At 47.9% G+C, this 27,106-nt stretch overlaps 1 protein-coding gene across 1 annotated transcript in view; it reads right to left on the bottom strand.

Moving 5' to 3' along the window:
• The window catches only part of ZC3H3 (zinc finger CCCH-type containing 3), a 269,931-nt gene extending 243,271 nt beyond the window's left edge, over positions 1 to 26,660 (bottom strand). Inside the window, exons 1-3 of the mRNA XM_081204465.1 lie at positions 26,516 to 26,660; positions 23,686 to 25,081; positions 21,675 to 21,871 (exon numbers count right to left, since the gene is read on the bottom strand). Of these exons, the coding sequence (XP_081060591.1) occupies positions 21,675 to 21,871; positions 23,686 to 25,081; positions 26,516 to 26,561 (1,639 nt within the window). The 5' untranslated portion in view covers positions 26,562 to 26,660. The remainder of the gene's footprint in view (positions 1 to 21,674; positions 21,872 to 23,685; positions 25,082 to 26,515) is intronic.
• Between the last annotated feature and the right edge of the window lie 446 nt (positions 26,661 to 27,106).

Raw genomic sequence — 27,106 nt, 5'->3', positions numbered from 1 at the left:
AACAATGGCGCCAGGCGGGCATCTCTGAGGCATGCTCGCACCATTTTCCGGCATGCCTCTTTTTCCTTTCCTTTTAGATGGGGCAGTTGGGCTGCGTTATACGACATCCACGCAGCAGCCATTTTGTGACTGGTGCCCACAACGCTTTCCCAGGATTCGATATGCGCCCACTGGCCCAAAACCGTTTGTAGCCTCTGCTGCAACCCAATATGTGCATGGTGCAACCTGCCATTTAGACACCCATAGAAGATGGGCTAACTCTATACGGCATCTTCCTTCCCGGCAAAGGTCTCGTTTCAACTTGACTTGGATTGGTTTTGAAAAGAATGTTAAGCGCTCGTGGTAACCCCTCATTTTCTCTACGTTGCCTTTTTCCTGAAAGACGCATACGGTCACGACTAAGACCAAAGTTTGTCCTTCAACTTTATATAGTGAGCTTCGCTGAGAAATAAGCAGTGGGGCAGCCGTTCCAGCAGCAGCAGAGAAGAAAGCTCAGTTATTCCTTGTCTTCTCTGCTGACGCTCCCCTTCCCTTTGGGTGCTGATAAAAACCCAACCGCGAACATGCAGCAAAGGATTCTTCGCTGCTTAGAGTGTGTCTCCCATCAGCCTTGCTGCCCTGACCATGTTTTGTAGGGCAAAAGCCTCTAGGACAGACACAGAGATGTTCCCATCCAGTAAATATTTCAGACCAAAACCAATTACCCTTCCGAGTAGCATCTGAGCAACAACAACTCCAATCTGCCAGGTAAGCAAGTTTCCCTAAACTCAGAGAGAGGAACGGAAGCAAAAGAGCTTTTAAAAGGGCGGCTGAGAAAACCACTTTGGAATCATCCAACCCAGAAGAAAATCAGAAGAATTCAGCAGGCAGAGAGATGGCCAGGCCAGGTTGGGGGGTGGCAGTGGCGGGTGGGGAGGTGCACTCTGGTCCTCAACACTGAAAGCCTGCGTGTGCTAGGGCACTGGTTTTCAACTGGTGGGTCTGGACCCACTCACTAGTGGCCACAGCTGGTGCAAGGAGGGTTGCAACAGGAGCCCCACCACCATGCAAATGTATGGTAAAAGATTAAGAATAGTTTGACAATCCCCATCCCTTTGTTTCTTCCTAGTTCCCTGAAGTCTGGACACACAAAGCTACTCAGACCACACAGACTCTCTCTCATCCCTGCACCCCAAGACTGTTTTAACTGCTAATAAAAGCTGATTAACTGATTAAGCTGGTTAAGTGATGATGAAAGCTACAGATTCTGCGTGCAAGCCGTTCTGCGAGTCAGCTGCAGCCCTAGAACTGAACCTTTGCAGTCTATGCAACGGTGCAATTCTATACCCAGATTCAGAAGGGAGCCCCACTGAGTTCAACCCGGGTGAGAAGGTTTTCGGTTGCAGGCTGAATCTTGCTAACGGAGCCCATCTAATGCAAAATGGCCCTGTTTATCCCTTTTCTAATCACAACATTTGTGAGGCTTCAGTAAAACCGCCTCCCAGCTACAATGACCTATGAACCCGCATGCACAGAGAACTCCAGGCCATGGCACTGCGAAGGAAAGAGGGTATTTTGCAAGCTCCAGAAAAGATGTTGCCTACCCTGTGTAAGTGCTGCTATTACTCGCCTGATGACCATCTTCTCCTCCAAGGGATCAATGCCCATTCTGGCCTGAATGGATGACTAATGTGGCACTTTTTCTTTTTCTTTGAAATATTCATAGCAGGAGAGTGGCTGAGTTACTTAATGGAGCAGAGGAGTCTTCCAAGTACAAAAGAGGGCTTGTCAATATTTTTTTTAAAAAGAAAAAAGAAAAGAAAACCTAAATAACACTTTCCACTGCTACGGGAGATTTCATATTTGTCATTAAGAACCCCCAACCAAAAGCAAGGCAGCCTGGAAACAGCTTGGGCCTTCATTAGTGCAATTATAAACTGGACAGCTTTCTAACAAGTGGCTGGAGCAGTGCTAGCTCACCTGCGATTAAGAGGGCCTACCAGTCCAGTTGGCAGACCCTACCATGCCTGAATTCTGCTCCAGCTAACCAGCCAGCAACAGTTATTGATGAAGCCATCAGGTGGGAGGGAAGTAAGTCTCCAATTGAGAACTCCTCTCACCCTAATAACAACATTAATCATCATCATCATCATCATCATCATCATTTATACCCCACCCATCTGGCTGGGTTTCCCCAGCTACTCTGGGCAGCTCCCAGGAGAATAGTAAAAACACGATAAAACATCACACATTAAAAGCTTCCCTGTACAGGGCTGCCTTCAGATGTCTTCTAAAAGCCAGATAGTTGTTTATCTCCTTGACATCTGATGGGAGGGCGTTCCACAGGGAGGGTGCCACCACTGAGAAGGCCCTCTGCCTGGTTTTCTGTACCCTCATTTCTCGCAGTGAGGGAACCAAAAGAAGGCCCTTGGAGCTGGACCTCAGTGTCTGGGCTGAACAATGCGGGTGGAGACGCTCCTTCAGGTATACTGGGCCAAGGCCGTTTAGGGCTTTAAAGGTCAGCACCAACACTTTGAATTGTGCCCGGAAATGTACTGGGAGCCAGAGATGCATTTTAAATAAAAGCACACATTCTACACATGTAAAAACACCCTGATTCCCGGACCGTCCGTGGACCAGATTTAGAAGGGATCCAGCCCCTGGGCCTTAGTTTGCCTTCCCATGTCCTAGGTGGTCAACACTTTGGCAAGGTGCTTGATCAACGAAGCAGTTTCCGTGGCTCATAAGAACAGGTGTAGTCCAGGTTATAGGTTCCACTTTCCCACTAATGACACCCATGCCCTAAACCCTGGTACGAAAATGCTCAACACTTAACTTCACACATTCACCATGCACACAGCTCACCCAAAACGTCAGGCTCTGCGTTTGAGGGACTCAGAAATAGGACCTCTAAGCTGCATAAACCGAATTTATTAGCAACGAACAGTATTGGAACACTAGAACATGGGAAGTTGCTTTATACTGATCCAGGCATTTGGTCCATCTTGCTCAGGGCTGCCTACACTGACTGGCAGCAGCTCTCCAGGATTTCAGTCAGGAGGCTCTCCTGGAGCACGCAGGGACTTGAACCTGGGACCTTCTGCATGCGAAACAGATGCTCTACCTCTGAGCTACAGCCCTTGGAGATGGTATGCCGGTAAATACCATGCTAGGAATCACAGGGAGGGAGAGCACTGCTGTTGGGTTGGCACTGGGACACAATGGCTAGCCTCTGGCACAATTGCTGGACTGGGTGGGCCTTTGGCATGATCCCGCAGGACTGCTGTGATGCTCTTTTGACAATCTGATGAAGACGGCAAGCCAGTTGTTCTCTGAAGTGCCACATGACCCTGTTTTCGTTGCAACAGGAAATTTAACAGAGGTGATCATAGCCATGAATTAACTGCCCATCAACAGACTGAACACATTTTCACTGGGCAGTCGAAGAGTTTTGTGAAAGAGGAGTTGTGCTGCCGTTCCCCCGCCCATCCACCCTGATCACCTTGCTCATCACGGGCTTCAAAGCAAGAACCCACAAGGCCGCTTCCAGAGGACTTGCACCCTGAGAAAACAAGCAACACGTTGTGCGATGCGGCGAAGGGCGGCGAGAGAAGCCTTGCGCTAAATAGCCGAGCTCCTTGTCTTGTTTACTCCTCGCAGCCTTGCTAAGCCATCGTCTCTGGCTGCATTTGGGTCACAGGACGGGGAGAGGCTCAGAAGCGCGACTCGCTTGCTACTCAAGTAGCTGGAGATGCAAAGAGACACGCGGAGAAAGAGGCTAATAGGACATGGCAGCTGAGTTTCCAAAAGTGCTGGTTGCAGGGGTTTTGATTGGGTTTCCCCTCCCCCCATGCAGATTGGGAAAGGCTGGGTGCTTTTAAAAAAATAAAATAAATAGAGGCAAAGTTATCAAGTAAAACAGAACAAGGTCAAGCAGGGATTCATATGACAAGTGGCATGAGTCGCAGGCCAGCCAGGGTAGAAATCTGATGTGGTTCAGCCCTCCCACAAGCTTCCATGGTGTGCATGCAAATCTTTCGCACGCCATTGTTTTGCAGAAGTAGTACTGGTGGCATTCATTTGCCACTTTTCACAAAAAAGATGCCCAAAAGCGACCTACAGATTCATGAAACACAAACAGCCTGGCAAACATGAGAAACCAAATATAGGACAACCACAGAACAAGCTACCCCAAATGCTCAGCTATAAAGGAAAGGACTTTTATATGCCTTTTGTTCATGGAGTTTTCTTGGTAGGGATACTGGAGTGGATTGACAGCAGTCATGAAATTAAAAGACGCCTGCTTCTTGGGAGAAAAACAATGACAAACATAGACAGTATCTTATAAAGCAGAGACATCACCTTGCCGACAAAGGTCCGTATAGTTCAAGCTATGGTTTTCCCAGTAGAGATGTATGGAAGTGAGAGCTGGACCATAAAGAAGGCTGATCGCCGAAGAATGGATGCTTTTGAATTGTGGTGCTGGAGGAGACTCTGGAGAGTCCCATGGACCGCAAGATCAAATCTATCCATTCTGAATGAAATCAGCCCTGAGTGCTCACTGGAAGGACAGATCCTGAAGCTGAGGCTCCAAGACTTTGGCCGCCTCAGGAGGAGAGAAGACTCCCTGGAAAAGACCCTGATGTTGGGAAAGATGAGGGGCCCAAGGAGAAGGGGACGATGGAGGACGAGATGGTGGGACAGTGTTCTCAAAGCTACCAGAATGAGTTTGACCCAACTGCGGGAGGCAGTGGAAGACAGGAGGGCCTGGCGTGCTCTGGTCCAGGGGGTCACGAAGAGTCGGACACGACTAAACGTCTAAACAACAACAAAGCATGATTCACTGGGTTGTGGGGAATCAGCTGGAGCCATATTAGGCTGCACACACAGACACACAAAAGCAGCTGTGGCCTCTCCCACAAATTTCTACACTTTTAGACTACAACTCCCATCAGCCACAGGAGGTACAGCTGCTTGTGGAGCCCCAGGTGAAGAAGCGCACTGCTTTTCAGGCTCAATGTGGACATGTTAAAGGAGGCTGTCCCTTCAAGTAAGTAGCGGTATGAAACAGAGAGAGGAGAAAGGAGAGGAAACTCAACAGGTACCTTTGTTTTCATCCTGGTCCCTGGACCACAGCTGAAGAAGCGCTGGACTGGCAGGGTAAACAGATTCACAAGGACAAAGCCCCACAATATGTGGTCTGTCCCTCTCCAATTTCTGTGCTTCTTGCTGTTAACCCAGCCAGACCTGGGAGTGATCACAGTGGAAACAGAAAAGACCAAGGGCAGTTGCATCTCTCTCTCTCTCTCTCTCTCTCTCTCTCTCTCTCTCTCGCCATGAAACAGAGCATAAAACAAGCTGCCCACACGCGCGCGCGCGCACACACACACACGCACATACACACTTCCAAAAGAAAGAGGCCTGAACGCAGTGGCCTGGGAATTTACTGCCTGTCACGAGTGGGAGTTTAACATCTTGATTTCACGCTGATATTCTTCATTACTTTTTACAGCCAGATCTCTCTTGTTTATGTGGCCATTGCGGCATTCAGGCACCGGCTAACGCACCTTCGCTCAAAAACGTCTCCAGACAGTGGAGTGAAGAGGAGGAACTGCTCTGCCCTAGGGGGCAGACCATAGGGCCAAGGGTGGCCACTGCAGACACAGCCCCAAGGGGAGAGGCACGCCAGCCTTCCCACACACCCACAAACAGCCCCCTAATGCTTCCTCAGTGAAGCAGGTACCATATTTTTCACTCTATAAGACGCACCAGACCACAAGACGCACCTAGTTTTTGGAGGAGGAAAACAAGGGGGGGAAAATTCCTGAATCTCAGAATCCAGAACAGCAAGAGGGATCGCTGCGCAGTGAAAGCAGCAATCCCTCTTGCTGTTCTGGCTTCTGGGATAGCTGCGCAGCCTGCAATCGCTCCATAAGACGCACACACATTTCCCCTTACTTTTTAGGAGGGAAAAACTGAGTCTTATAGAGAAAAAAATACGGTACCTATTCCACCTGTCCCCTTATCTTCCATGGTGCTTCCTCATTCCTCTCCAGCTCCTGATGAATGACAGGAGCCCCGATACAAATGCACACACAAAATAGCACTTTTCTTTTAAAAACAACGGCAGAGAGGTAGAAGAAATAAAAGGACACCGGAGGACCAAATCGGTGCAAAGCAGGTCTGGTGCAAAAATGGTGTTGGTGGGGGAGAGGAGAGATGCGGCCAGGCTCGAACCAGATGGGATGGTTCTTGGTGGGTTTTTTAATGCACACATAGAGAGAAAAGATTGCACGCCTGCTCCAGGTAGCGAGAGAAACATCCGCGTCTTTCTTGCCTCCGACTGGCTCTCCACAATGAGCAAAGTTAATAGAAATATCTATCTTTGGTGGTGCAGGAGGCATTTGCATGACAATGGGCCGTGCTTCTCTATTGTTGGGTGGGTTTTATACAGCCGTAGGCCACAGGTGCAATTTGCTCTTTGTTGCACTCAAGGCATGGGATTGGATTGGGCTGCTTGGGCGTTTAACAGCAGCACACGCTCAGAAACCTCTGCGCACCACGACTACATTGGCACTTGGGTGGCGGGAGAGCGTGGTCATACCACACCAGGGATGGGCAAACAGGCCCAGGGTCCAAGGGCAGACCTCCAGGACTCTCTCTGGGCACGCACACCTCAGCGCCTCTGCTTCACAGCCTTCACAAATGTTTCTGCCTGGCTGGAATATATCCTTGGACTCTGAGAATGGCTTCCGCTTGCCTGGACAAAGAATAGAGAGCGGCTTGTCCAAGTGTGCGTAGAAGCTGACCTACTGTACACAGATAGAACTGGGATTTGTTGCTCTACCCACAATTGCATGTGGCCCTTAGAAGGTTGCCCAGAAGGGAATGTGGCCCTCGACCCCTGCCCTACTCAGGAGGACACAGGGGGGGAGGGGGAAAACAGTGTAGGAGGCAGCTGGGGAAGGACACTGTTTTGCCAGGACACAAGAGCTGCTGCACGTTAGTTGCTTCCAGGGGGAGAACACATGTTTGCCCAGTGTTTGAAATTCGCCAGGGGCATTTTGCAGATGGCCATCAGCCACGTGTGAACCAAGTGAAGATTCCTGGGCACCGGAATGGAGGCTGATGTCTCCACCGTCTGGAGGTGCATGCCTGGGGATCCTTGAATCTTGACCGTTTTCACACACTAGCAACGCATCCTGTAGAATTCTATCCGTGATATTTTATCTGCACAATCAGAACAAATTTCAGGATCCAAAAAGTCATATTGAAAATTACGAATTTTGAGGTGTTTGGCCTAAAAATGGCAACCAGGCATTCCGTTTTGGCGACCGTAACCCCAGTTTAAGGAGCCATTTAGTGCCTAGCTCATATATCTGAGTTTCTAACACTGCCCCTGTTCAATTCAGAAGAAGAAGAAGAGGAGGAGTTTGGATTTGATATCCCACTTTATCACTACCCGAAGGAGTCTCAAAGCGGCTAACATTCTCCTTTCCCTTCCTCCCCCACAACCAACACTCTGTGAGGTGAGTGGGGCTGAGAGACTTCAAAGAAGTGTGACTGGCCCAAGGTCACCCAGCAGCTGCAAGTGGAGGAGCGGAGACGCGAACCCGGTTCCCCAGATTACGAGTCCACCGCTCCTAACCAGTATATCACAATGGCTCTCCAGGAAAGGGTGTGTGGCTTCCTTTAGCCAAGTATCAAAGTCAAGGGAGAATCCTCAGGTGCATCTTGTGGGCATTACACACAGACACACGTGTGTGTGTGTGTGTGTGTGTGTGTGTGTGTGCGTGCGTGTGTGTGTGTGTATATGTATATATATATATATCTGCAGCATACTCAACAGGACCAGAATGTATTGCAATAGGCTTACAACCAGTATGACTAAAGCTGGGTATCACCCAGTAGTGCAGAAGAGAGGAGAGGCACACCAGGATCTAATGATCTATGAAATGTTCTCTGGATCCGACGAAAGGCTCGTCTAGTCCAGCCTCCCGTTCTCACACTGGCCAACCCGATGCCCCAATGAGAAACCAGCAAGCAGGACACAAAGTACAAGCGACCTCTCCCCTCTTGCTGTGGTTTCCAGCAACTGGGATTCAGAAGCATTGCTGTCTCCAACCGTGGTGGCAGAGTATAGGCCTCAATGGCTAGTAGCCATCCATAGCCCTCTCTTCCTCCATGACTTGGTCCAATTCTCTTTCAAAGCCATCTAAATTGATGGCCATCACTGCCCCCTCTGAAGTCATGGCTGCAAAATGTGGGGTGGGAGGGAGGTTGTCTCTGTTGGAGCCCTGCTGTCTCCCTTCTTTCAGCAGACATGCACTCAGAGCATAGCTGTCAACTTTTCCCTTTTCTTGCGAGGAATCTTATTCGGAATAAGGGAATTTCCCCTTTAAAAAGGGGAAAAGTTGACAGCTATGACTCAGAGAGCAAATACACAGTTTGTGTGATCGGGAGTACAAGTTGCAAAGACCAGGGGGTGCAGCTATTGCAAATTTATTAAGTGAAACAGTTGTCTATGAACCGGAAGCTGCAGAAAGAAGGTGAAGCTCATTCAGTTCAACCTCAAACGGGAGGCAGCTAGACGTACGCTGCTCCCCTGAGTTCCCACCTTTCAAAGGTGAACTGCCCTAGACTAAGCCGAGCCTCCAGGAATGCTTGCATCTCCAGCCAACGTTGCACATTCCCTCCATCCAATCCGCAGCACTGGATGAATTCAGAATAACTTTGGGCTAATTTGTGGACTGTTCTGCTCTCTCTGCTCGCCACTTTTACAATGTTGACACATGAACCCCCCAGTCATGCGGGTCAAGATTAAAACACAGTCACGTCAAAAAAAAAAACCACACAACCAAATCTATGTGTGTACTTCTGCCATTTTGGAAATAAATATACTATGGCCCATTACCACGTTTTTAAAAAGTCAAAAACCATTGATTATTCGGGAATAATTAATTAGCGCAGCTCTAACAATACATAAAATGGCTAGCCTCTGACTCTTCTGATAATTTATGCAAGATTAAAGTATCGCTGTCGTTGCCTTTTTTTTTTCACTGCCTAATTCAGCGTTTTCTTTTTTCCTTAGGAAAGCAGGACTCTGGGATTTAACTGCTCTAATGCCCTTTTACGGTGTTTGGGGTAGTAAAATGCAAGAGACAGTGCAACACCAGGGAGGGAATGATGGATCACAGCCGCCGCTGCCGCCCTTACACACCAGGAGGAAGAGGGGGGGGATAAATGGTAAAACACCCCCGTTAATGTTTGGAGGGAAGTGTAAATCCTCTGCTCTCAGTGATGCCCCCAATAGCTCACCAGCCCAACCATGTCTCACATGCTTGATTTCTCTTGCTGATAACACAGCTCGTTTCACATAAAACATGGGGGTATTGCTTCCACCCTAATATCTTCCTAAACAGCTGCATTACATGGGAGCCATTTTAGAGCCTGTCACTAAATTAAGATCACCAATCAATGGTGAAATCCAGCCAAGGGAAAATTATGTTCGCAGCCAGACCGGGGAAGAGCCCCATGCTAGGTTAGCTGCTTTGATCAGGAAAACTCAGGTTTTGTAAGGTTGCGGATAGGCACTGGTTCAGGTGATAGGGATGGGAGAACGGTCATAGAATCATAGAATCATAGAGTTGGAAGAGACCACAAGGGCCATCGAGTCCAACCCCCTGCCAAGCAGGAAACACCATCAGAGCACTCCTGACTCTCGCCATCCCTATGTGAAGGGTATTCCGTTAGACTCAGCTTGGTTTGGTCAACCCCTGAGAGGGGGTTGTGCCCGTGCCCGAGTCCAGGGGAGCATCTGAGGAGGGAACAGAGTCTGTTCCCGGGCTTTTCACCTACCTCAGGTGTTCACCCTTGGCTGAGCGCTACCTGCAAGGGTGCAGGGAGCTAGTCGAACCAGAGCCTATGCAAGCACTCACTTTTCTGTAATCAATAAAGTTGTGGCCTAAATTCTGCCGAAAACCAAAACTAAAATTTGAGTCAAATGTGTGTTTATTTAGTGGGCATGGTCTCTGGGTCTGAACACGCAAATAACTACAGTGGTACCTCGGGTTAAGAACTTAATTCGTTCCGGAGGTCCGTTCTTAACCTGAAACTGTTCTTAACCTGAGGTACTACTTTAGCTAATGGGGCCTCCCGCTGCCACTGCACAATTTCTGTTCTCATCCTGAAGCAAAGTTATTAACCCAAGGTACTATTTCTGGGTTAGTGGAGTCTGCAACCTGAAGCATCTGTAACCTGAAGCATCTGTAACTCGAGGTACCACTGTATCACCAAACTGCAATTCAGACGTCAAGAGACAAACTTGCACAAAACTTTTCTCTTGCTGAATTCTGTTCCCTGATCCAAGTCACATCCCTGCGGAAGGAGTCTTGAATCGTCCACACCAAAAATCAGACCCAAAACATGCAATTATCTTAAGTTCTGCAACTGGAACAAACCCCGGACGTATGTGTTTTGATCCCACACAACTTCTGAAGATCCTGCAGAATATTTCCCCCCAGAATCCAGTTGGCATAAAGAGGAACAGGAGGGAAAGGGTTAATGTAGAGGGGGTGGCAGAAAATTGTGCAGAGTTGCTGAGAGAAACAGGAGACAACAGAGTGAGAACCCAGCATGAAATATTCATATACCGCTTTGGACTTTTGCATCGCAACAATTAATAACTTTTTTTTTACTATTATCAAAAGTAATAATTATTACTGTTGCAGGAAGCAACAGTCACAGCCCTTGATGCTTCTATGCTTTTGGATGGGAGCTTGCAACTTATCTTTCGAGCCTCTCTGTAAAAACACCAGGACCCAGAATGCTGACTCTCACTCCAGAGACCACTTCTACTTTAAGTGGGTGGGAATGTGGAGCAGCCCAGTCACTGGTTCTGAAACTCCTTCCCACGGGAGGTCAGACAGGCCCCATCTCGGATGAATTTTAGGCAGGCCTCAACAATATTTTTAATCCTTTAGGCTTTTAATTGTTGTAATTTTAGCCATTTTGGTTATTTGCTTTAATTCTACAGCCATAGAAGCACAGAATTGCAGAGCTGGACAGCATTCAATTTTATTTTATTGCAAACCACCTTAGGGGTCTCTGTTAAATCTGAAATGCAGCAGAAATGTACAATGCTGCAAATCATATGGGAACCTTGCATGTAAGCAAAGTTGGGGTTCAAAAGGAGGAGCTCTCTGCTCAATTTAGTCACAATGCCATGGAAAGCTGTTGACACGATGGAAGCTACGAAATAATGAAACGGGAAGAAGAGACTGGCTACTCCACAGTGAGAAGGTGGGGACGGGCATCTGCACCCACCCATCCCAAACTGAAGCCACTCCAAGTTCTTCAAAAGACACTTGACTGTTCAGAGATGCTGGAAAAGGCGTTTTTGAAGGTAGTCCCGAGGGAGAGAATAGGCAGGACGATGGCATTGCCGTGAAAACACAAATATGCAGACTGCAGTGACAAGGGGCGCCCGGGGCAGAAAGCTGCCCAGGGTGTAGGAAACAGAATCACAGAACTGGAAGGGGGCCCAAGAGCCATCTAGCCCAACTCACTTCAATGCAGGAATCGTGGCCCACGAATTTGAGACCATCCTGGGCCCTGCTTAGCTTTGCCATCCAAGAGATTTATGGAAGAGCAACAGAAACAAAGAAGAAGAAAACATGATTTAAAACGAAATAAATTTAGATGCTTAAAATAAAAGGCAAAACACACCCGGTATTTGGGAATTGCCCAGAACCCGGGGAAGGGAGGAGGCGAAAGGATCCCTTAGCAGAGTTTTCTGAAAACATCCTTCCGAGAGAGGCTCTCAAGCACGCTGGAACAGTCCCCCGTAAAGTGCCAAGGAAACCCAACACTGTCACCCCAGCAGGCTGACGTAAGAGGCAGCGGCTGGGGATCGTGGCCAAGTATGTGAACTTTCGCAGCTTTGAAAAGCGAGGGGGTCCAAGCAGCTCCCTTACAGCATCGCTCCACCGGGAAGAGCGTAATGATCTCTAAGCAAAGGCAACCTGTTTCTGAGAGCCACGGCTAGTAGCCATTTCGAGAGTTCCACTTTTCCGAGGGCAGCATGGCGGTGGGTTTGCAAACTCCGCGGGGCAGCCAGAAGGTATCCAGGCAGGCAGGACTAAAAACAGGCCGCTAAGAATAGAGACATGTGCGAGACTAAGCCAAGTGTTGCACCCGATACAACAGACTTTCCCGTAACGGACGGAAAGGTGGATAATAAGCATAGACGCTGCCTTACACTGAGTAGGACCACTGGCCCAGTACTGTCTAGACTGGCTGGCAGCAGCTCCCCTGAGTTTCAGGCCTGGGAGAGCTCACTTAATCTCCGGGTTGCAGGTTCATACCCCACATTGGGCCAAAGATCCCTGCATTCCAGGGCGTTAGACTGGATGGTTCCTTCCAACTCAACAGTTCTACGATTCTCAACAAACAAAGAGAAAAATAAAGGTTTTAAAAACAAACCAAAATAAGTAAGTCTAACCACACAGCCATATTTAAATGCCTCAGCCTCTCTCACACACCAGGATGTTACTGTATGTATTTTAATTTGCTTTCCTTCTTGCTGCCAACCTCCTTGGGAACTCGATTCTAGGCTGCCATACAAATGCCTAATATATATTCTTTAAATGAGTATTTGTGTCTTGTTGCTGTTTTTTATATTAAAAAATAGATTCCAGTTATGTTTGCACAGCACTAGAATGCTTTATGTACAGCAACTGCAATTTTTGGCAGCTGCCAAAAGGGGGGGAGCTGATCTAGCTTTAGCCATGCACAAAAAAACATATTTACCTATGACTAATTGAACCAGGATGTGAGAGGAGCATCCCACCGAAAATAATGCCCTGCTAACTCAAGCAACATCCACATTTGGTTATTTTAAATTGTTTTCAATGCTGTAGCCTCCCCTGGGACCTTAGGGTGAAGGGCAGGTAATAAATAAATTATTATTACCATTATTTATAATAATTGTTATTATGTGCACTGAACTGACACCCTGAGACTTTTGATCCAGCAAAAATTTTCGCAGGCGGATTCTCTATGTCTGCTTCAAGGCAATGGGAATCCTACCAGAAAAAAATGAGAAACACTTCCTTGCTCCACGAAGGCTAGCCATGAAAGTTTGCAGGTGAAAAACCTTTGCAGAATCAGGTCAAGACAACCAGAGGTCAGAAGTGAAATTCTGAAAATGAGGCCAAATAAACCCCCACCGTGAACATCTTTTAATATACTCAGTATGGAATTGAGACTTGCTTTCCCATTTCTGTTTGAGACCGATTAGCCAGCCACGCACAGGAAAATAACATCTTTGTTTTGCACAGACCCACTCCCAACAGCAAGCTCGGGATTCTCGTTGTTTCAAGATATTATCTCGGCAATCTCAGCGTTTTCACTCCCTCATCTTCCGTCATTAGAAACTTGAGCATGAAACTGTAATTAACCTAAGCAATCCTCATTTACTGCAGATCTTGAAAGGGGTGGGAGGGGGGAGATACTTGTGAAATTAACAATAGCGTGACACAGGCGGAGCACAATCCGTTGTCTCCTCCGCCAGCCCCACGGAATCGAAGGCACGACATGCAACTTGCAGCTGTGCTCCGGCAAACTTCCACGCTCTGTATCTTGTATGTTCCTGCTGGGTTGCACCTTCATATTGCCCCTTTCCAAAGGACATGTCCCTGCAGCAAAGGAATCGTGGATCTGTCTGATTCCCCAAACACGAGCATTCTGTGCTTATCCGTTTTTTTGGAACTCTTAAGCATCTAATAATCCGCTCCAACAAAGGCTTACACGAATCCCAAATTATGGGCTTCACATGCCCACCCACCCAAATGCCATTTGGCACTTTCAGTTCTGTTGCCTTCACACAGTCTCCCTGAACCTGCAGCTCTCAACTGGGACATCATGAGGCTTTAGTGCAAGGCAGGAAAAAAACTGCACACATGCTGTATCACTGTATTTTTAAGTGCATGTGTACACTTAGCAGAAGGGGAGACACACAACCACCTAGTCTGTCTGTGCAGTCTGAGGGGAGGAACAGAAAAACATTTAAATTACCGCTGGTTCAGCTGAAATCGGGAGCATTGTTTGTTTGGGATTCTAGCGCACCAAACCGTAGGCATCTGAGTTTGACTGGGAGAGGGAAAGCTCACAGAACCAGTTACCAAAATCGCGACCGCCCTGTCATACGAGTTCCCAATCAGACGGCCCAGTGGCAAGTTGGAAAATAGCCTGGGCTCCTCAAAGCTCTGACACAATATCTGGATATTGGATTTAGCAATGCGACTGAGTTAGGAAGCGGGAAAGGTGACCTGCAGTCCTCACACAGAGCTACTCGAGATGCGCAGGATGTTAGGAGCATGGAGAGCTGGGAGGGAAAGCCAACTCCCTGCTCCACACGGATCCTTCCATGTGCAAAAGTTATCCATCAAGGCAGAAGCTGGGTATTTTGCAGTTCCCTGGCACCAAGCGCTCTGGAAGCCAAGGAGACTTCTATTGCCTTTTAAATATTACACTATCAACAGCCTGCATCCTTCCACGCATGAACGAAGGCACGTCAGTTGTGCCTTGCGGGGGACATTACAAAGGAGGGACACACAGAAAAACACACGGCTCTTCTGGCACCTTTGTAATATTCTGCAATTCCCCACGGGCAAAGAGAGGCAGGCCACACTGCTGAACAATGCAGTTTTGAATTCAATTAAAGTGATTATCTGTTGTGCCAAATAAATTGTGTACAGCATATATCCTGTAGCACTTTACACCTTCGGGCTCATTATTTCCTAACTGTTTCCTCCTGTTTATGCGCTTTCAAATTAAATCGCTGATAATATGCGCCAAAATAAAAAATGAGCACACCTTGTCCGAAGAAAATTGATTCTCCTTTTCTCCTGAAGCGGGCGATTGCCAGGTTTTATATACTCGGTTCCTGGCGATCATTAGTAATTCAATTTTCTTTTTATTAGCCCCGTTATCTGCTGAGCAATATAGTGGCAGAGCTGACCTCTTTCGCACGGGTAAATGTTTAAAATCTTTTCCCTGATTAATTTTGCCAGTTAAGGAAAAGAGGAGAAATGGCCCGGCTCTTAGCCATCACAATGAATATAGCTTAATGTTGATTGTGATGGAATTTCTAATGCCAAGGAAATTGATTGAACGCAGCAATTATGCCGCAATACTAACTCAAGGGAAATGGGATAGTTTTCTCCTGGCCATAGTCTTTTGGTTATTTAAAACAATCCAATTTGCAAGGATAATTATATATTAGTGTTTTATCTGCCACTTGAAATGAACATGGGAGTTTTGATACTGGCCCAGCATTAGCAGGTTATTGCTGCAAATTACTTGATATCTGCTTTCTTTCACATAAAGAGGAAATTAGGCAATCAATTACCAGAAAAAGGTGGACGAGGGAGAATGCAAGGGGCAAGACTGCCCTCTACAGGTCAGAGGGGAGGAGGCGTCACGTGAGCCCTTGCCGGAATGAGGACGGTCCTGTCCCAACTCTGTGGCTGTCAGTCAAAGAATCTGGATGGGCACCAATCATACAGGGGGGTCACACTCCCACGGGCACCCTCTGGAAAACACCGCAAGCAGCTGCCTGCATGCACAAGCAAGGGGGGCTTTGCTAGCAGGCGACGCTAGAGAGAGAGGGAAAGCTAGGAGACACAGGCGGCGGCAGCACCGCGCCAAAGTGTTTGCTTTATAAACCCTCAAAAGAATCACTCCCGGGTCTTGTACCGAACACCCAAAGCTCCAGCAGATGTCAGCAGAGTCGACGCGAGCGATCGGAGAAGCAGAGGGAATGTCACAGCATTGATTTTACTGGGGTGAGGAAAGGTTCACAACGCCCGGCCGCTCGAACATGACCCCCCCTCCACACCGCTGCCCACTTGTTTCATTAAGGAACAAGACTCCCCCAGGGGCCCAGACCCTCGGCTGCCAGCGGCAGCGCCCCCTCCCCTCCAGCACCAAGGACCAGGCAGGATGAGGCCCTACATCAGCCAGGCAAGCTGCCCCAATAAATGGTCTGCCTCGAGGTTTGTGTGCCACTCCAGATGTGACTCTCGTGCATACAAACAAGAGTAACGTATAATAATAATAATAATAATAATAATAATAATGAATTTTATTTATACCCCGCCCTCCCCAGCCAAGACCAGGCTCTGGGCGGCTAACACCAAATATAAAAACAATTGTTTGAAATACAACTTAAAAACAAGATTAAAATACAACATTAAAACATTAAAATGCAGCCTCATTTCAATGGAAACTCAAATCAAAAACTTTCTGGGGATGAAAACGTCAAGTCTTCACCAGGGCCAGCTGTCCAGACTGGTCCTATGTGGGCCAGAAAAAAGCCAGGGAAGTCCCCAAAGAGGAGTTCCATCACAGAAGAAGAAAGGAAAAAAGAAAGAGGGGGAGGGAATCAAATTGACTCCAAGCCAAAGGCCTGGCGGAACAACTCTGTCTTACAGGCCCTGCAGAAAGAAATCAGATCTTGCAGGGCCCTGGTCTCATGAGGCAGAGCGTTCCACCAGGCCGGAGCCAGTGTTGAAAAGGCCCTGGCTCTGGCTAATCTGACTTCCTTAGGGCCCGGGACCTGTAGGGTGTTGCTATTTATGGACCTTAAGGTCCTCCGTGGGGCAGACCAGGAGAGGCATAAAAGTGTCTTATACGGATGCTGGATCTTGAGCATAGGTTTCCAGGCAATTTCAGACCTCCTTAGAGCACACGCCCCATTTGCAATTTGCAAGCATGAAGAGCAAGATCTCCGATTCGCCGGAGACCTGAACAGTTATCATCAGCCTGACCACAGCACTGAAGAATAATAATCTGTTAAGAATCCACCTCGACAAACCGTTCTGCAACTCCAAGCAGGGGTGGGGAGGTGGGCTTCTGCCCCCTCTAAAATAGCAAAATATATTGCTGTCGATCATCTATCCTGCTATTGGACACCCACCACTTGGCCAACCGCCCGAAAAGACAGAAGGCGATTCACAGAAGCCAGATTATGCCAGCCTCCCACTGCCCCAAAAGTCACACCCAAGTATCTAGACAAGCCCAGATGACGGCTCAGTGGATCGGTTCACACCGCGTTACACCAGAGGTTTGGGATGGCCTGGACCAGAAGTTGGCTTGTATCCGCATCCATGAAGACAGTGCGACATGTGAAATGGAGATCGACTGACCCCCCATTTTGCCCAACGGGAAGCAACACACACAGGTTTCAGTTTTGCACACTCTTGAAGCCACCATAAATCCAAATGCTCCCCTTCAACACACTGAACTTATCAACGCAAAGGTCTGGCAAACAATTTGCACATACACAGAGGTCACACAACATTTTTGTTTGTTCCTGTTTCGTCCAAAGCAAAAAAAACACCTGTGGCGACCAGTTAGGGAAGAAGTCGTGATATTAAACTACAGCTTAAAGTTGGTTAGATATCCTGATTTGTTCCACTGCTGGCAACCAAGGCTTCCTGTTTGGGACCATAAAAAAGAAAACTATGGCGCGATAATAATCTGAGATTAAGTGACTTGCTAGACAAAAACGTCCCCAAGCAACTTGCAAAATATTTATAAGCATAAGCAAAGATACATTCTAATATACCGTATTTTTTCGTCTGTAAGACGCCCCCATATATAAGATGCCCCCTATTTTGGGGAACTCAGATTTAAGAAAATGGGGGAAGACACTATCCGTGTATAAGATGCCCCCTAATTTTGGACATTATTTTTTGGGGGGGAAACCTAGTCGTTTACATGGAAAAATACAGTAAATACTTTTACAGAAAACACATGCAATTCATTAAAAATCCACAAACCAACACCACTAACCATACAAGCATCAAAAATCTTCACAGGCCCAACTAACATAAAACAACATAGTAATGAAGGGAAAGGTAAGTTTTTACCAGATGCTGAAAATATGTCAATGAAGGACCCAGAAGGACTTCACTGGGTAGAGCTTTGTGCAAAAGGGGTGCCACAACTGAAAAGACTTATCCTCTGAGCCTTCCTCAAAGGAGGATCCTGCAGAATCATAGAATGGTAGAGTTGGGGCCCCAAGGGTCATCTAGTCCAACCCCCTGCAGTGCAGGAATCTCAGCTAAAGCTTCCATGACAGATGGCCACCCAACCTCTGCTTAAAAACCTTCAAGGAAGGAGAGTCCACAACCTCCTTTCTTGGAGCTTGAAGACATTGGTTCGAGTCCTACCATCCGGAGCAGGAGAAAGCAAACTTGCTCCATCTTCCATGGAACAGCCCTTTAAATATTTGAAGGTATCTATCATATCTCCTCTCTTCTGAGCTAAACATACCCAGTTCCTTCAACCGTTCCTCATCAGGCTTGGCTTCTAAACCCTTGATCATCTTGGTTGCCCTCCTCTGCACATGTTCCAGCTTGTCAACATCCTTCTTAAACTGTGGTGCCCAGAACTGGACACAGTATTCCAGGTATGGTCTGACCAAGGCAGACTAGAGTGGTACTATGACTTCCCTTGATCTGGACACTAGACTTCTGTTGATGCAGCCTAGAACAGCATTCGCTTTTTTTGCTGCTGCATCACACTGCTGGCTCACGTTAAGCTTGTGTCCCAAGAAAAGTCCCAAGTGTATATCTTTCACTTTCTGATTTGAGTTACTCTTTTTGCAAACAGAGTAGTGACAGGGTTGCATGCACAGGCAAAAGTCCCAATCATATATTGGTTTAATAACCCAATATACAAAAACATCAGAATGAGTGCTTCCCACCCTGTGGGTCGTGAAGCCTGTGCAGGTGGGTCATGGATTATAAGCAAACCCCAAAATAATTATTTCTTGCAATCCCTAATGGTTGTGATTAATACCTCTTGCAGATTTTTGTTTCGTTGGCGTATTTTAATATTTTAACCTTACATTTCAACCCTTGGGAACTGCTTGTTGGCAGCAGAGAAGAACTAAGGCAGGAGTAGGCAACCTAAGGCCCGGGGGCCAGATCCAGCCCAATCGCCTTCTCAATCCGGCCCACAGACGGTCCGGGAATCAGGATGTTTTTACATGAGTAGGATGTACCCTTTTATTTAAAATGCATCTCTGGGTTATTTGTGGGGCATAGGAATTCATTCATCCCCCCCCCCAAAAAAATATATAGTCCAGACCCACATGGTCTGAGGGACGGTGGACTGGCCCACGGCTGAAAAAGGTTACTGACCCCTAAACTAAGGCATGGGTAGGCAAACTAAGGCCCGGGGGCCGGATCCAGCCCAATCGCCTTCTAAATCTGGCCTGTGGGCGGTCCGGGAATCAGCGTGTTTTTACATGAGTAGAAGGTGTGCTTTTACAGTGGTGCCCCGCAAGACGAATGCCTCGCAAGACGAAAAACTCGCTAGACGAAGGGGTTTTTCGGTTTTGCGTTGCTTCGCTAGACGAATTTCCCTATGGGCTTGCTTCGCAAGACGAAAACGTCTTGCGCTTTTTTCTTAAAGCCGCTTGAAGAGGCGCAGTTGCGACGGACCGTGCTTCGCAAGACGAAAAACATCGCAAGACGAAAAGACTCGCGGAACAAATTATTTTCGTCTTGCGAGGCACCACTGTATTTAAAATGCATCTCTGGGTTATTTGTGGGGCATAGGAATTCGTTCATTTCCCCCCAAAAAAATATAGTCCGGCCCACCACAAGGTCTGAAGGACAGTGGACTGGGCTTCTGCTGAAAAAGTTTGCTGACCCCTGAACTAAGGTCTGAAATTCATGTGAAATTCATGTAGATTTGGACTTGTGGATTGCCATACCCAAAAAGTTGGAAGCCACTGGTCTGAATGAAGCCAGCAGCTCATCGAGTTAGGGAGCATTCAGGACCGATTCCAACATTCTTTGTAACAGCCGGATCCTATGTGAGCCTGCTCAGAAGTAAGTCCCGCTGAGTTCAATTCGACTGACTTACAGGTGTTTAGAACTGCTGCCTAAAAAGTCAGAAGTCACACATGTCCACATGTCAAAGACTCAAAAGTATGGAGGAAAAGAATGTGGGAAGTTTATTCTTGAAAAGAAGTCACACATAATAGTTACCGGTGCAGCAGCCTCTTTTCAGAACTGTGAAACTGCCAGAAGATTACAAGTGTTCCGTACTTGGCCAACCCTCAGGAAACAGCTACAAAAACCACGCAGCTGCCAAGAAATTCCAGGATGACACTTCCCAAAATACTCCCTGGTTAAGAGTCTGCCTCTTTAGTGTACTTAATTGCTGATAAATCAACATGTATACAGGTGGAGTGACAGCAGCAAGAAAATGAACGACAAAGTGTGATGTGCTACAAAACGCAGTCGCTTCTTCCTAAAAGCAAAACTACACTAGCTTTTTAAAATTTTCTTAACACATTAAAGAATGCATAACTACCTCGAATTGCTCAGGGATGTTAGGCTTGGCTTTACAACATTTACTTAGATTAATTCCATACGAGGAACTGAGCATCCTGGAGACACCTGAACAATTTCTAGAACCCTTTAACATGCAAACAAGGCGCTCTGGCATTTGTGTGCAACGCTTTGGCGTTTTTTAATCTAAAAAATAATAGTGCCCCGCCTTCACCAGACTTTTTATAAATAAGTGTACATGATTACTTCACATCAACCTGGCACTCGAGGTGCTGACTGGGCCCAGAGGGACTCCTAACCCAAAGCACTACCAGGTAGCACGAGGCTGTTTTTTCATTACATTATCCTGCCCATACCATCTAGGAAGTTCACAAATAAGTAAAATGCAATCTAGCCCCATTCCCTCCCAAGGCACCCCAATCCCCAGCCGGTATTAGAAACTGAGATATGTAAGTTGGAGCCAAATGGCTCTTTAAACCAGGACCACAGTCACTAAAACGAAATGTTTAGCTGCCATTTTGGGGGCAGTCGGCTCAAAAGTCGTGCCAAAGGCACAGAATGCTCAAAGAAATGGAGCGAGTTACGGTTCAGTTGGGCTGGAAAAGCAAGTGGGTGGCTTACGCTGTTGGCTTTCCAGGAAAAAACTCACACAGAGGCCATGGCCAAGGGCCAAGCCACGTGAAGAAGAAGAAGAAGAAGAAGAAGAAGAAGAAGAAGAAGAAGAAGAAGAAGAGTAGTAGTAGTAGTAGTAGTTTGGATTTGATATCCTGCTTTATCACTACCCGAAGGAGTCTCAAAGCGGCTAACATTCTCCTTTCCCTTCCTCCTCCACAACAAACACTCTGTGAGGTGAGTGGGGCTGAGAGACGTCAAAGAAGTGTGACTAGCCCAAGGCATAGCTGTCAACTTTTCCCTTTTCTTGCGAGGAATCCTATTTGGAATAAGGGAATTTCCCTTAAAAAATGGGAAACGTTGACAGCTATGGCCCAAGGTCACCCAGCAGCTGCATGTGGAGTAGCGGAGACGCGAACCCGGTTCACCAGATTACAAGTCTACCGCTCTTAACCACTACACCACACATAATATACGTAAGCACACATGACCAATATGTGCAACCACAATTCAGTTTTTAAATCTTTGTTAGGGAAAGGAGTCTTGCAGCCAGGTCTCCAAATCTTCCAGAGGAGTTGGCCAAAGCAAGACAGAGAATCTCAACCAACACCATGCTTCTCCGAACCAGACCAACAGGAGTTCCCAGGACAAGGCGCTGGTGTATTAAAAAGCACAACAGTAAACCAAGAAACAGAAGCTTGCTCTTACCTTCTTTGGCCAAAAGGTGGGTTCGGGATGCCGGCAGCCGGCGCAGCCTGTGCTTGCCAATCTGCACCAGGCCTTTGGATCCAGCTTTCCGGGCCGTGGGCGATCCCCTTCCCCGAGGGGAGTTCCTTTTCCTGAGACAATAGCGGCTTCTCAGAAGCACAGTAGGGAAGGACGGGCTCCTCTTATCAGTCGGGGAGCTGGAAGGACAACAGAAGCAGTCACCATGGTGTAGTCCTCAAGCACATCACACTCCAACCATGAGCAGATTCATAGGGCAGTCTCACATGGGGAGCAGGGAGCTCTCAGCCCAAACCCCTTTCATGTGATCAGGGCTCCAGGCGGCTGCAGGAATGATTCAACCCAGCAGCCTCATAGAGAAAGGTGACTCAAATACACTCACAGATGAATGGAGCTTCAGCCACCGATAGCTCCACCTTCCAAGTCCATCTTACAAAAAGCAAATCCAATGAAAGTTATATGTTCTGCATATTCATACTGCTCAGTAGTATAGTGTATAGTATAGTAGTATAGAATCGATGCTTTTGAATTCTGGTGCTGGAGGAGACTCTTGAGAGTCCCATGGACTGCAAGAAGATCAAACCTATCCATTCTGAAAGAAATCAGCCCTGAGTGCTCACTGGAAGGACAGATCCTGGAGCTGAGGTGCCAAAACTTTGGCGACCTCAGGAGAAGAGAAGACTCCCTGGAAAAGACCCTGATGTTGGGAAAGATGGAGGGCACAAGGAGAAGGGGATGACGGAGGACGAGATGGTTGGACAGTGTTCGTGAAGCTACCAGCATGAGTTTGACCAAACTGCAGGAGGCAGTGGAAGACAGGAGTGCCTGGCGTGCTCCGGTCCATGGGGTCACAAAGTGTCGGACACGACTAAACAACAACAGTATAGTGTTCGTTACCAAGAGGTGCTGGTAAAATAATCACAGGTACCAGCCCATCTTTCCAACGCTGCACTAAAAAGTGGTGCAGGGGGACCAATAATCCAAAAACTCATGCTCTGTAGTTGCAATAGTTGCACCAGCAGACTGAATGTTACTTGGGTTTTGTGGAAGAAATTGTGCAAAATCTGATCTACATGTTTAGCCCTGCAAGCTAGAATCAAAGAACATCGGGGAGTGGGGTGGAATACATGGAAGCAGAGGGTTAGGGACTAGGGACCACAAGAAAGAACTACGAAATACACTTAAGGGTAGGTATTTGAAGGCAACCACCATAAAACCTCACACAGGCGATGAATCACTTGTCTGAATGTTCCATGCACACGGACAGTTAGCCCACCAGGGAATAGCCTAGGCTACAATCCTTCACCCTGGCATGCTAACTTTCTAGAGGAAGGATGTTTCTCATGTGGGGAATTATGCACTCATGCACTCCCAATACCTGCATTCTGAAATGGTGCATGCCCTTAAGTGTTCTTTCTGTAGAAAGTTGCACCTAAGACTCTGGACTTCAGGCCAGGAAAAAAAATAACAAGGTAGTATATGAACTGCTAGAAATTAGAATCTAGCAGGTGAAAAAAATTGGGAAGCGTTTCCCCAACTAGAGTGGATCCCACAGTTGTCATGATTTTGCTCGCTGCTTTACCTACCCAGACACATCTAGTGCTCCAAACATACAATCCACCTGAACTCTCATCCCCAGGCCCTGACAGAGCTCATTCCACACTTTGCAATGCAAAAACACATGTTTTCATGTGCCCCAGCAGCTGCATTGGAATGGTAAGCATTACTATAGAGCAGGCACGTTCAACTCCCAAGAGACTGCGATCTACTCACATTATAAAAATACTGGCTGTGATCTACCCATTGTTACTGACAGGCAAAGTTCTTGAGCTTTTTTGGTGGGGTGGGGGAGATCGCTAAGCGTCACACGATCGACTGCGATCTACCATAGATATCTCGCGATCCACCGGTAGATCACGATCCACCTGTTGTTGGACATGCCTACTCCAGATGAAAGTCTTGGGAATTTCTCCCAACGCAACCAATAACTTACCAGGCGTTTCCCTTCCTCTTGATGATTTTGGTCCGGCTCTTCAGTTTGTAACTACAAAACCCACTATTCCCAGAGGGTGATCTGGGGCTGCCGTGACCAAGAGGCCCACGTCTCACAGTCTGAAGGGAAGCGCCAGCTCCCACAGAAGGAGAAACTCCAAGCCCAACACATTCCTTACGCCGCCACGTGAACGCAGAGGTGGATGGAGACGGAGACAGCGGGAGACTGGAGGCCTTCCACTTGTACAGGCTGGAAGAAATCCCCAACTTGGACTGCGGGTTGGATTTCTTTTGCTTTGCTCCCAATTCCCCCTTCGGGAGTAACTTGGGACCTCTCTCTGCACCCACAGCAAACTTGCGTGCATTTTCAGAGGCTCTGGGAGCAGCCCATTTTTTCACAGTACGAGGGGATTTGCTCGGATTCGCCACCCACGTGTAGTTGTTCCTCCTGAACTTTGGAGACTTGATGGAGGCCGGCGAGGTAGGAGCTCCATGGAGAGCAGGTGCTGAATGTTTGTCCTTGGAAAGGCTCGTCCCAACAGCTGAAGGAACTTCCCAAGTTGAAGCAGCAGCAGACTCCTCAGCAAGCCTCAGCGCGCTGGGCTTCTCCGTCACTGCAGGCGTTTGCTGAGAACTACGCAGGGCTGGAACCTCTGGTGCTGGCTTCTTCCTCACCAACAGACCACTCGCTTTATGATCAGGCAATGTCAGGGGCTGCTGCTGAGGCTCAGATTTCAACGTAACGGCGCTCTCACTGATAGTCCTGCACAAGTCCGGGGCCGATTCCGATGCAACCTGAACAGAAGGCCCCTTCCAACACTCGGCAGGCATGTCAACCTTCTCCTTAGCAAAGACCTTGCAATGCAGCGAGTTAGGCAAGGTGGAGGCGCTCAGTGCTTTAGTCTTTCTCGAGCCAGCACCCGAAGGCCAAGCAGTCCTGCTCACACATCCTCTAGACACAGCTGGGCCTTCTTTTGCTTCCGCAGAGCTCAGATGGGATCCTGGGGCAGCAGTGCTGGCCGCTGCCGAGCCAGCCTGCACCCCCACAAGGATATTGCCGTCTGCACTGACGCTTACACTTCTTCCCGAGAGCGCAGCCTGTGGCTCAGTTGCCTCAGGGCTTGCGTGGCTCAGGCTGGTCCGAGAAGCACTAGCAGAAACGCTGGTTCCAGAACAAAGTGCCGGCCGAGGCGGGACATTGACTAGAGAATATTTCTTTCTCCAGGCATTAGGACCACTCTGGCGAGGCTGAAAATCTCTCTGGGTTTGCTGGGAATATCTAGCAGAGAAAGCAGTACTGCTAAAGGCAGGCGGCCTGGGATTCTGCCACTGAGGTGCTGGGGCAGGTGGAGCAATTGGTGTATTCCCATGGATGTTTTTATGGTTGTTGATGAGACCTAGAAGGAGAGAAGGAAAAGATTCCATTAGTTATGCCTTCAAGCATCCCTCCAGCAGTACCTTGAAGGATTTGCAACACAATTTTATTTCCAAACCAAGACATATCCCACATAGATCGGCATCATGCATGTTTCTGCAGGATGTAGCCCTGCCTGTAAGAAGTCATAATCCGTCCCACCCGAACGAACAGAACATATGAAGCCCCATTGCAATACAAAAAAATCATCTTCAACTAAACCCAAATAGATTTAAACCTACCTGCCCCAACCTTGTGCTGGTTAACCATAACCATAACCATAACCATAACCTCCAAAAGCTAGCCCAAAAAGAGAGAGGGATGAACCACCCTGGTGCATGTGCAGCAGCACAACCGGATGCCTTCATCTGCCTCAGCTGCAACAAAACATGTCTCTCCCCTATCAGTCTCTACAGCTACAGCTGGCGCTATAACTCTCCAACTGTCTGACTTCACCCCCAAGGGCTTTCTCCTCCACCGTCTCCCGAGAAAGACGGATGCCAACCTATATATATAGATTTAATTTCATCAACGTCTATCGTCTATCTGTTTTTCAGTTACTGGTTCCCTGCCTCCCCCCCCCCTTTATGTTTTCAGTGGTTCTTTTTATTTGTAAGCCACCTTGAGCCAGGGAGGAAGACAGGGCATAAATAATTATAACAATATTGTGATTAAAACTGCCATTAGTGTTGCTATCAAATCGAAACATGATATAAAACAAATGTTGCAGTAATGATAATAATATCAAAGTGCCGTACTAAAGAAGAAGAAAATAACAAACAACAACAACAACAATAATAATAATAATAATATAGTAAGCCCCTTGAGGCAGGAACCTGAGTTGAACCGCCCTGAGACCTCTGGGTATAGGGCGGTACAGTGGTACCTCGGGTTACATACGCTTTTGGTTACAGACTCCACTAACCCAGAAATAGTACCTCGGGTTCAGAGCTTTGCTTCAGGATGAGAACAGAAATTGTGCGGCAGCAGCAGGAGGCCCCATTAGCTAAAGTGTTGCTTCAGGTTAAAAACAGTTTCAGGTTAAGAACGGACCTCCGGAACGAATTAAGTTCTTAACCCGAGGTACCACTGTATATATATTCAATCAACAATAATAATAATAATAATAATAATAGAGTAAGCCCCTTGGGAGAAGAGTTGAACCGCCCTGAGACCTCTGGGTATAGGGCGGTATATATAATAATAATAATAATAATAATAATAATAATAATAATAATAATAATAATAATATATTGTAAGCCCCTTGGGGCAGGGACCTGAACTCAAGCCCCGGAAAGGCAGCCAGGGCAGAAGCGCTCCCGCAGGCAGGCAGGCAGGCAGGCAGGGCCCCCTCCCAGGACCCTCGGCCCCCCTCCCCTCAGGCCCAAGGGCCCCCCCGGACGCCTGGGTCCCTCACCTTGAAGCAGGCGAATCTGGCGCCTCAGCTGCTCCTTCTCCTCCATCCCCGGCTCTTCCGGCTCTTCCCGCTGCTGCCTCAGCCGGCAATTCCTCGCCTACCTGCCCCGGACGTCACTGCTGCGCGCCGCCTCCAGGCCCACGGGTCCGTCCGCTTCCGTGTACGTCATCTCCCCGCGCACCCGGCGGTTTGCCTTTTTTTCTTTCAGGAGCTATGCGTGCGATGAGACACTTCCGGTTTCCACTCGAGCGCCGCTACGAAATGCGGGGACGCGCAAAAAGCGCGCTGCCGAACGAGACAGGCGATGCTTCTACCTAGGCAGGGCACTCGGCATTGGTCGCTGCCGCCACTCACTCAGCCATCATCTCGGCCTCAGGCTGTGCCGATTGAGAACCGGAAGTGTTCTTACGCGATTCATTAAACCCTGCGGCGCTCGGGCTTTGGATTTGACTGACCTCTGTGTGATTTGCGTGGCTCCTGCGGCTGCGCATTCCACGCTTTGCCTAAGGCTCGCAGGCAACTCCTCTTTCCTGGCAGGGTCCTGCTGTCAACGGGGGTCAGCCAGGTGCCTCCAGGGGAACCCACAAGGAG

Source organism: Podarcis bocagei, assembly GCF_964188305.1.
Source record: "Podarcis bocagei genome assembly, chromosome: 8".
NCBI classification, from domain to species: Eukaryota; Metazoa; Chordata; class Lepidosauria; order Squamata; family Lacertidae; genus Podarcis; species Podarcis bocagei.
Note: the sequence above shows the minus strand (reverse complement) of the source record. Positions and strands in the feature narration are given on the sequence as shown.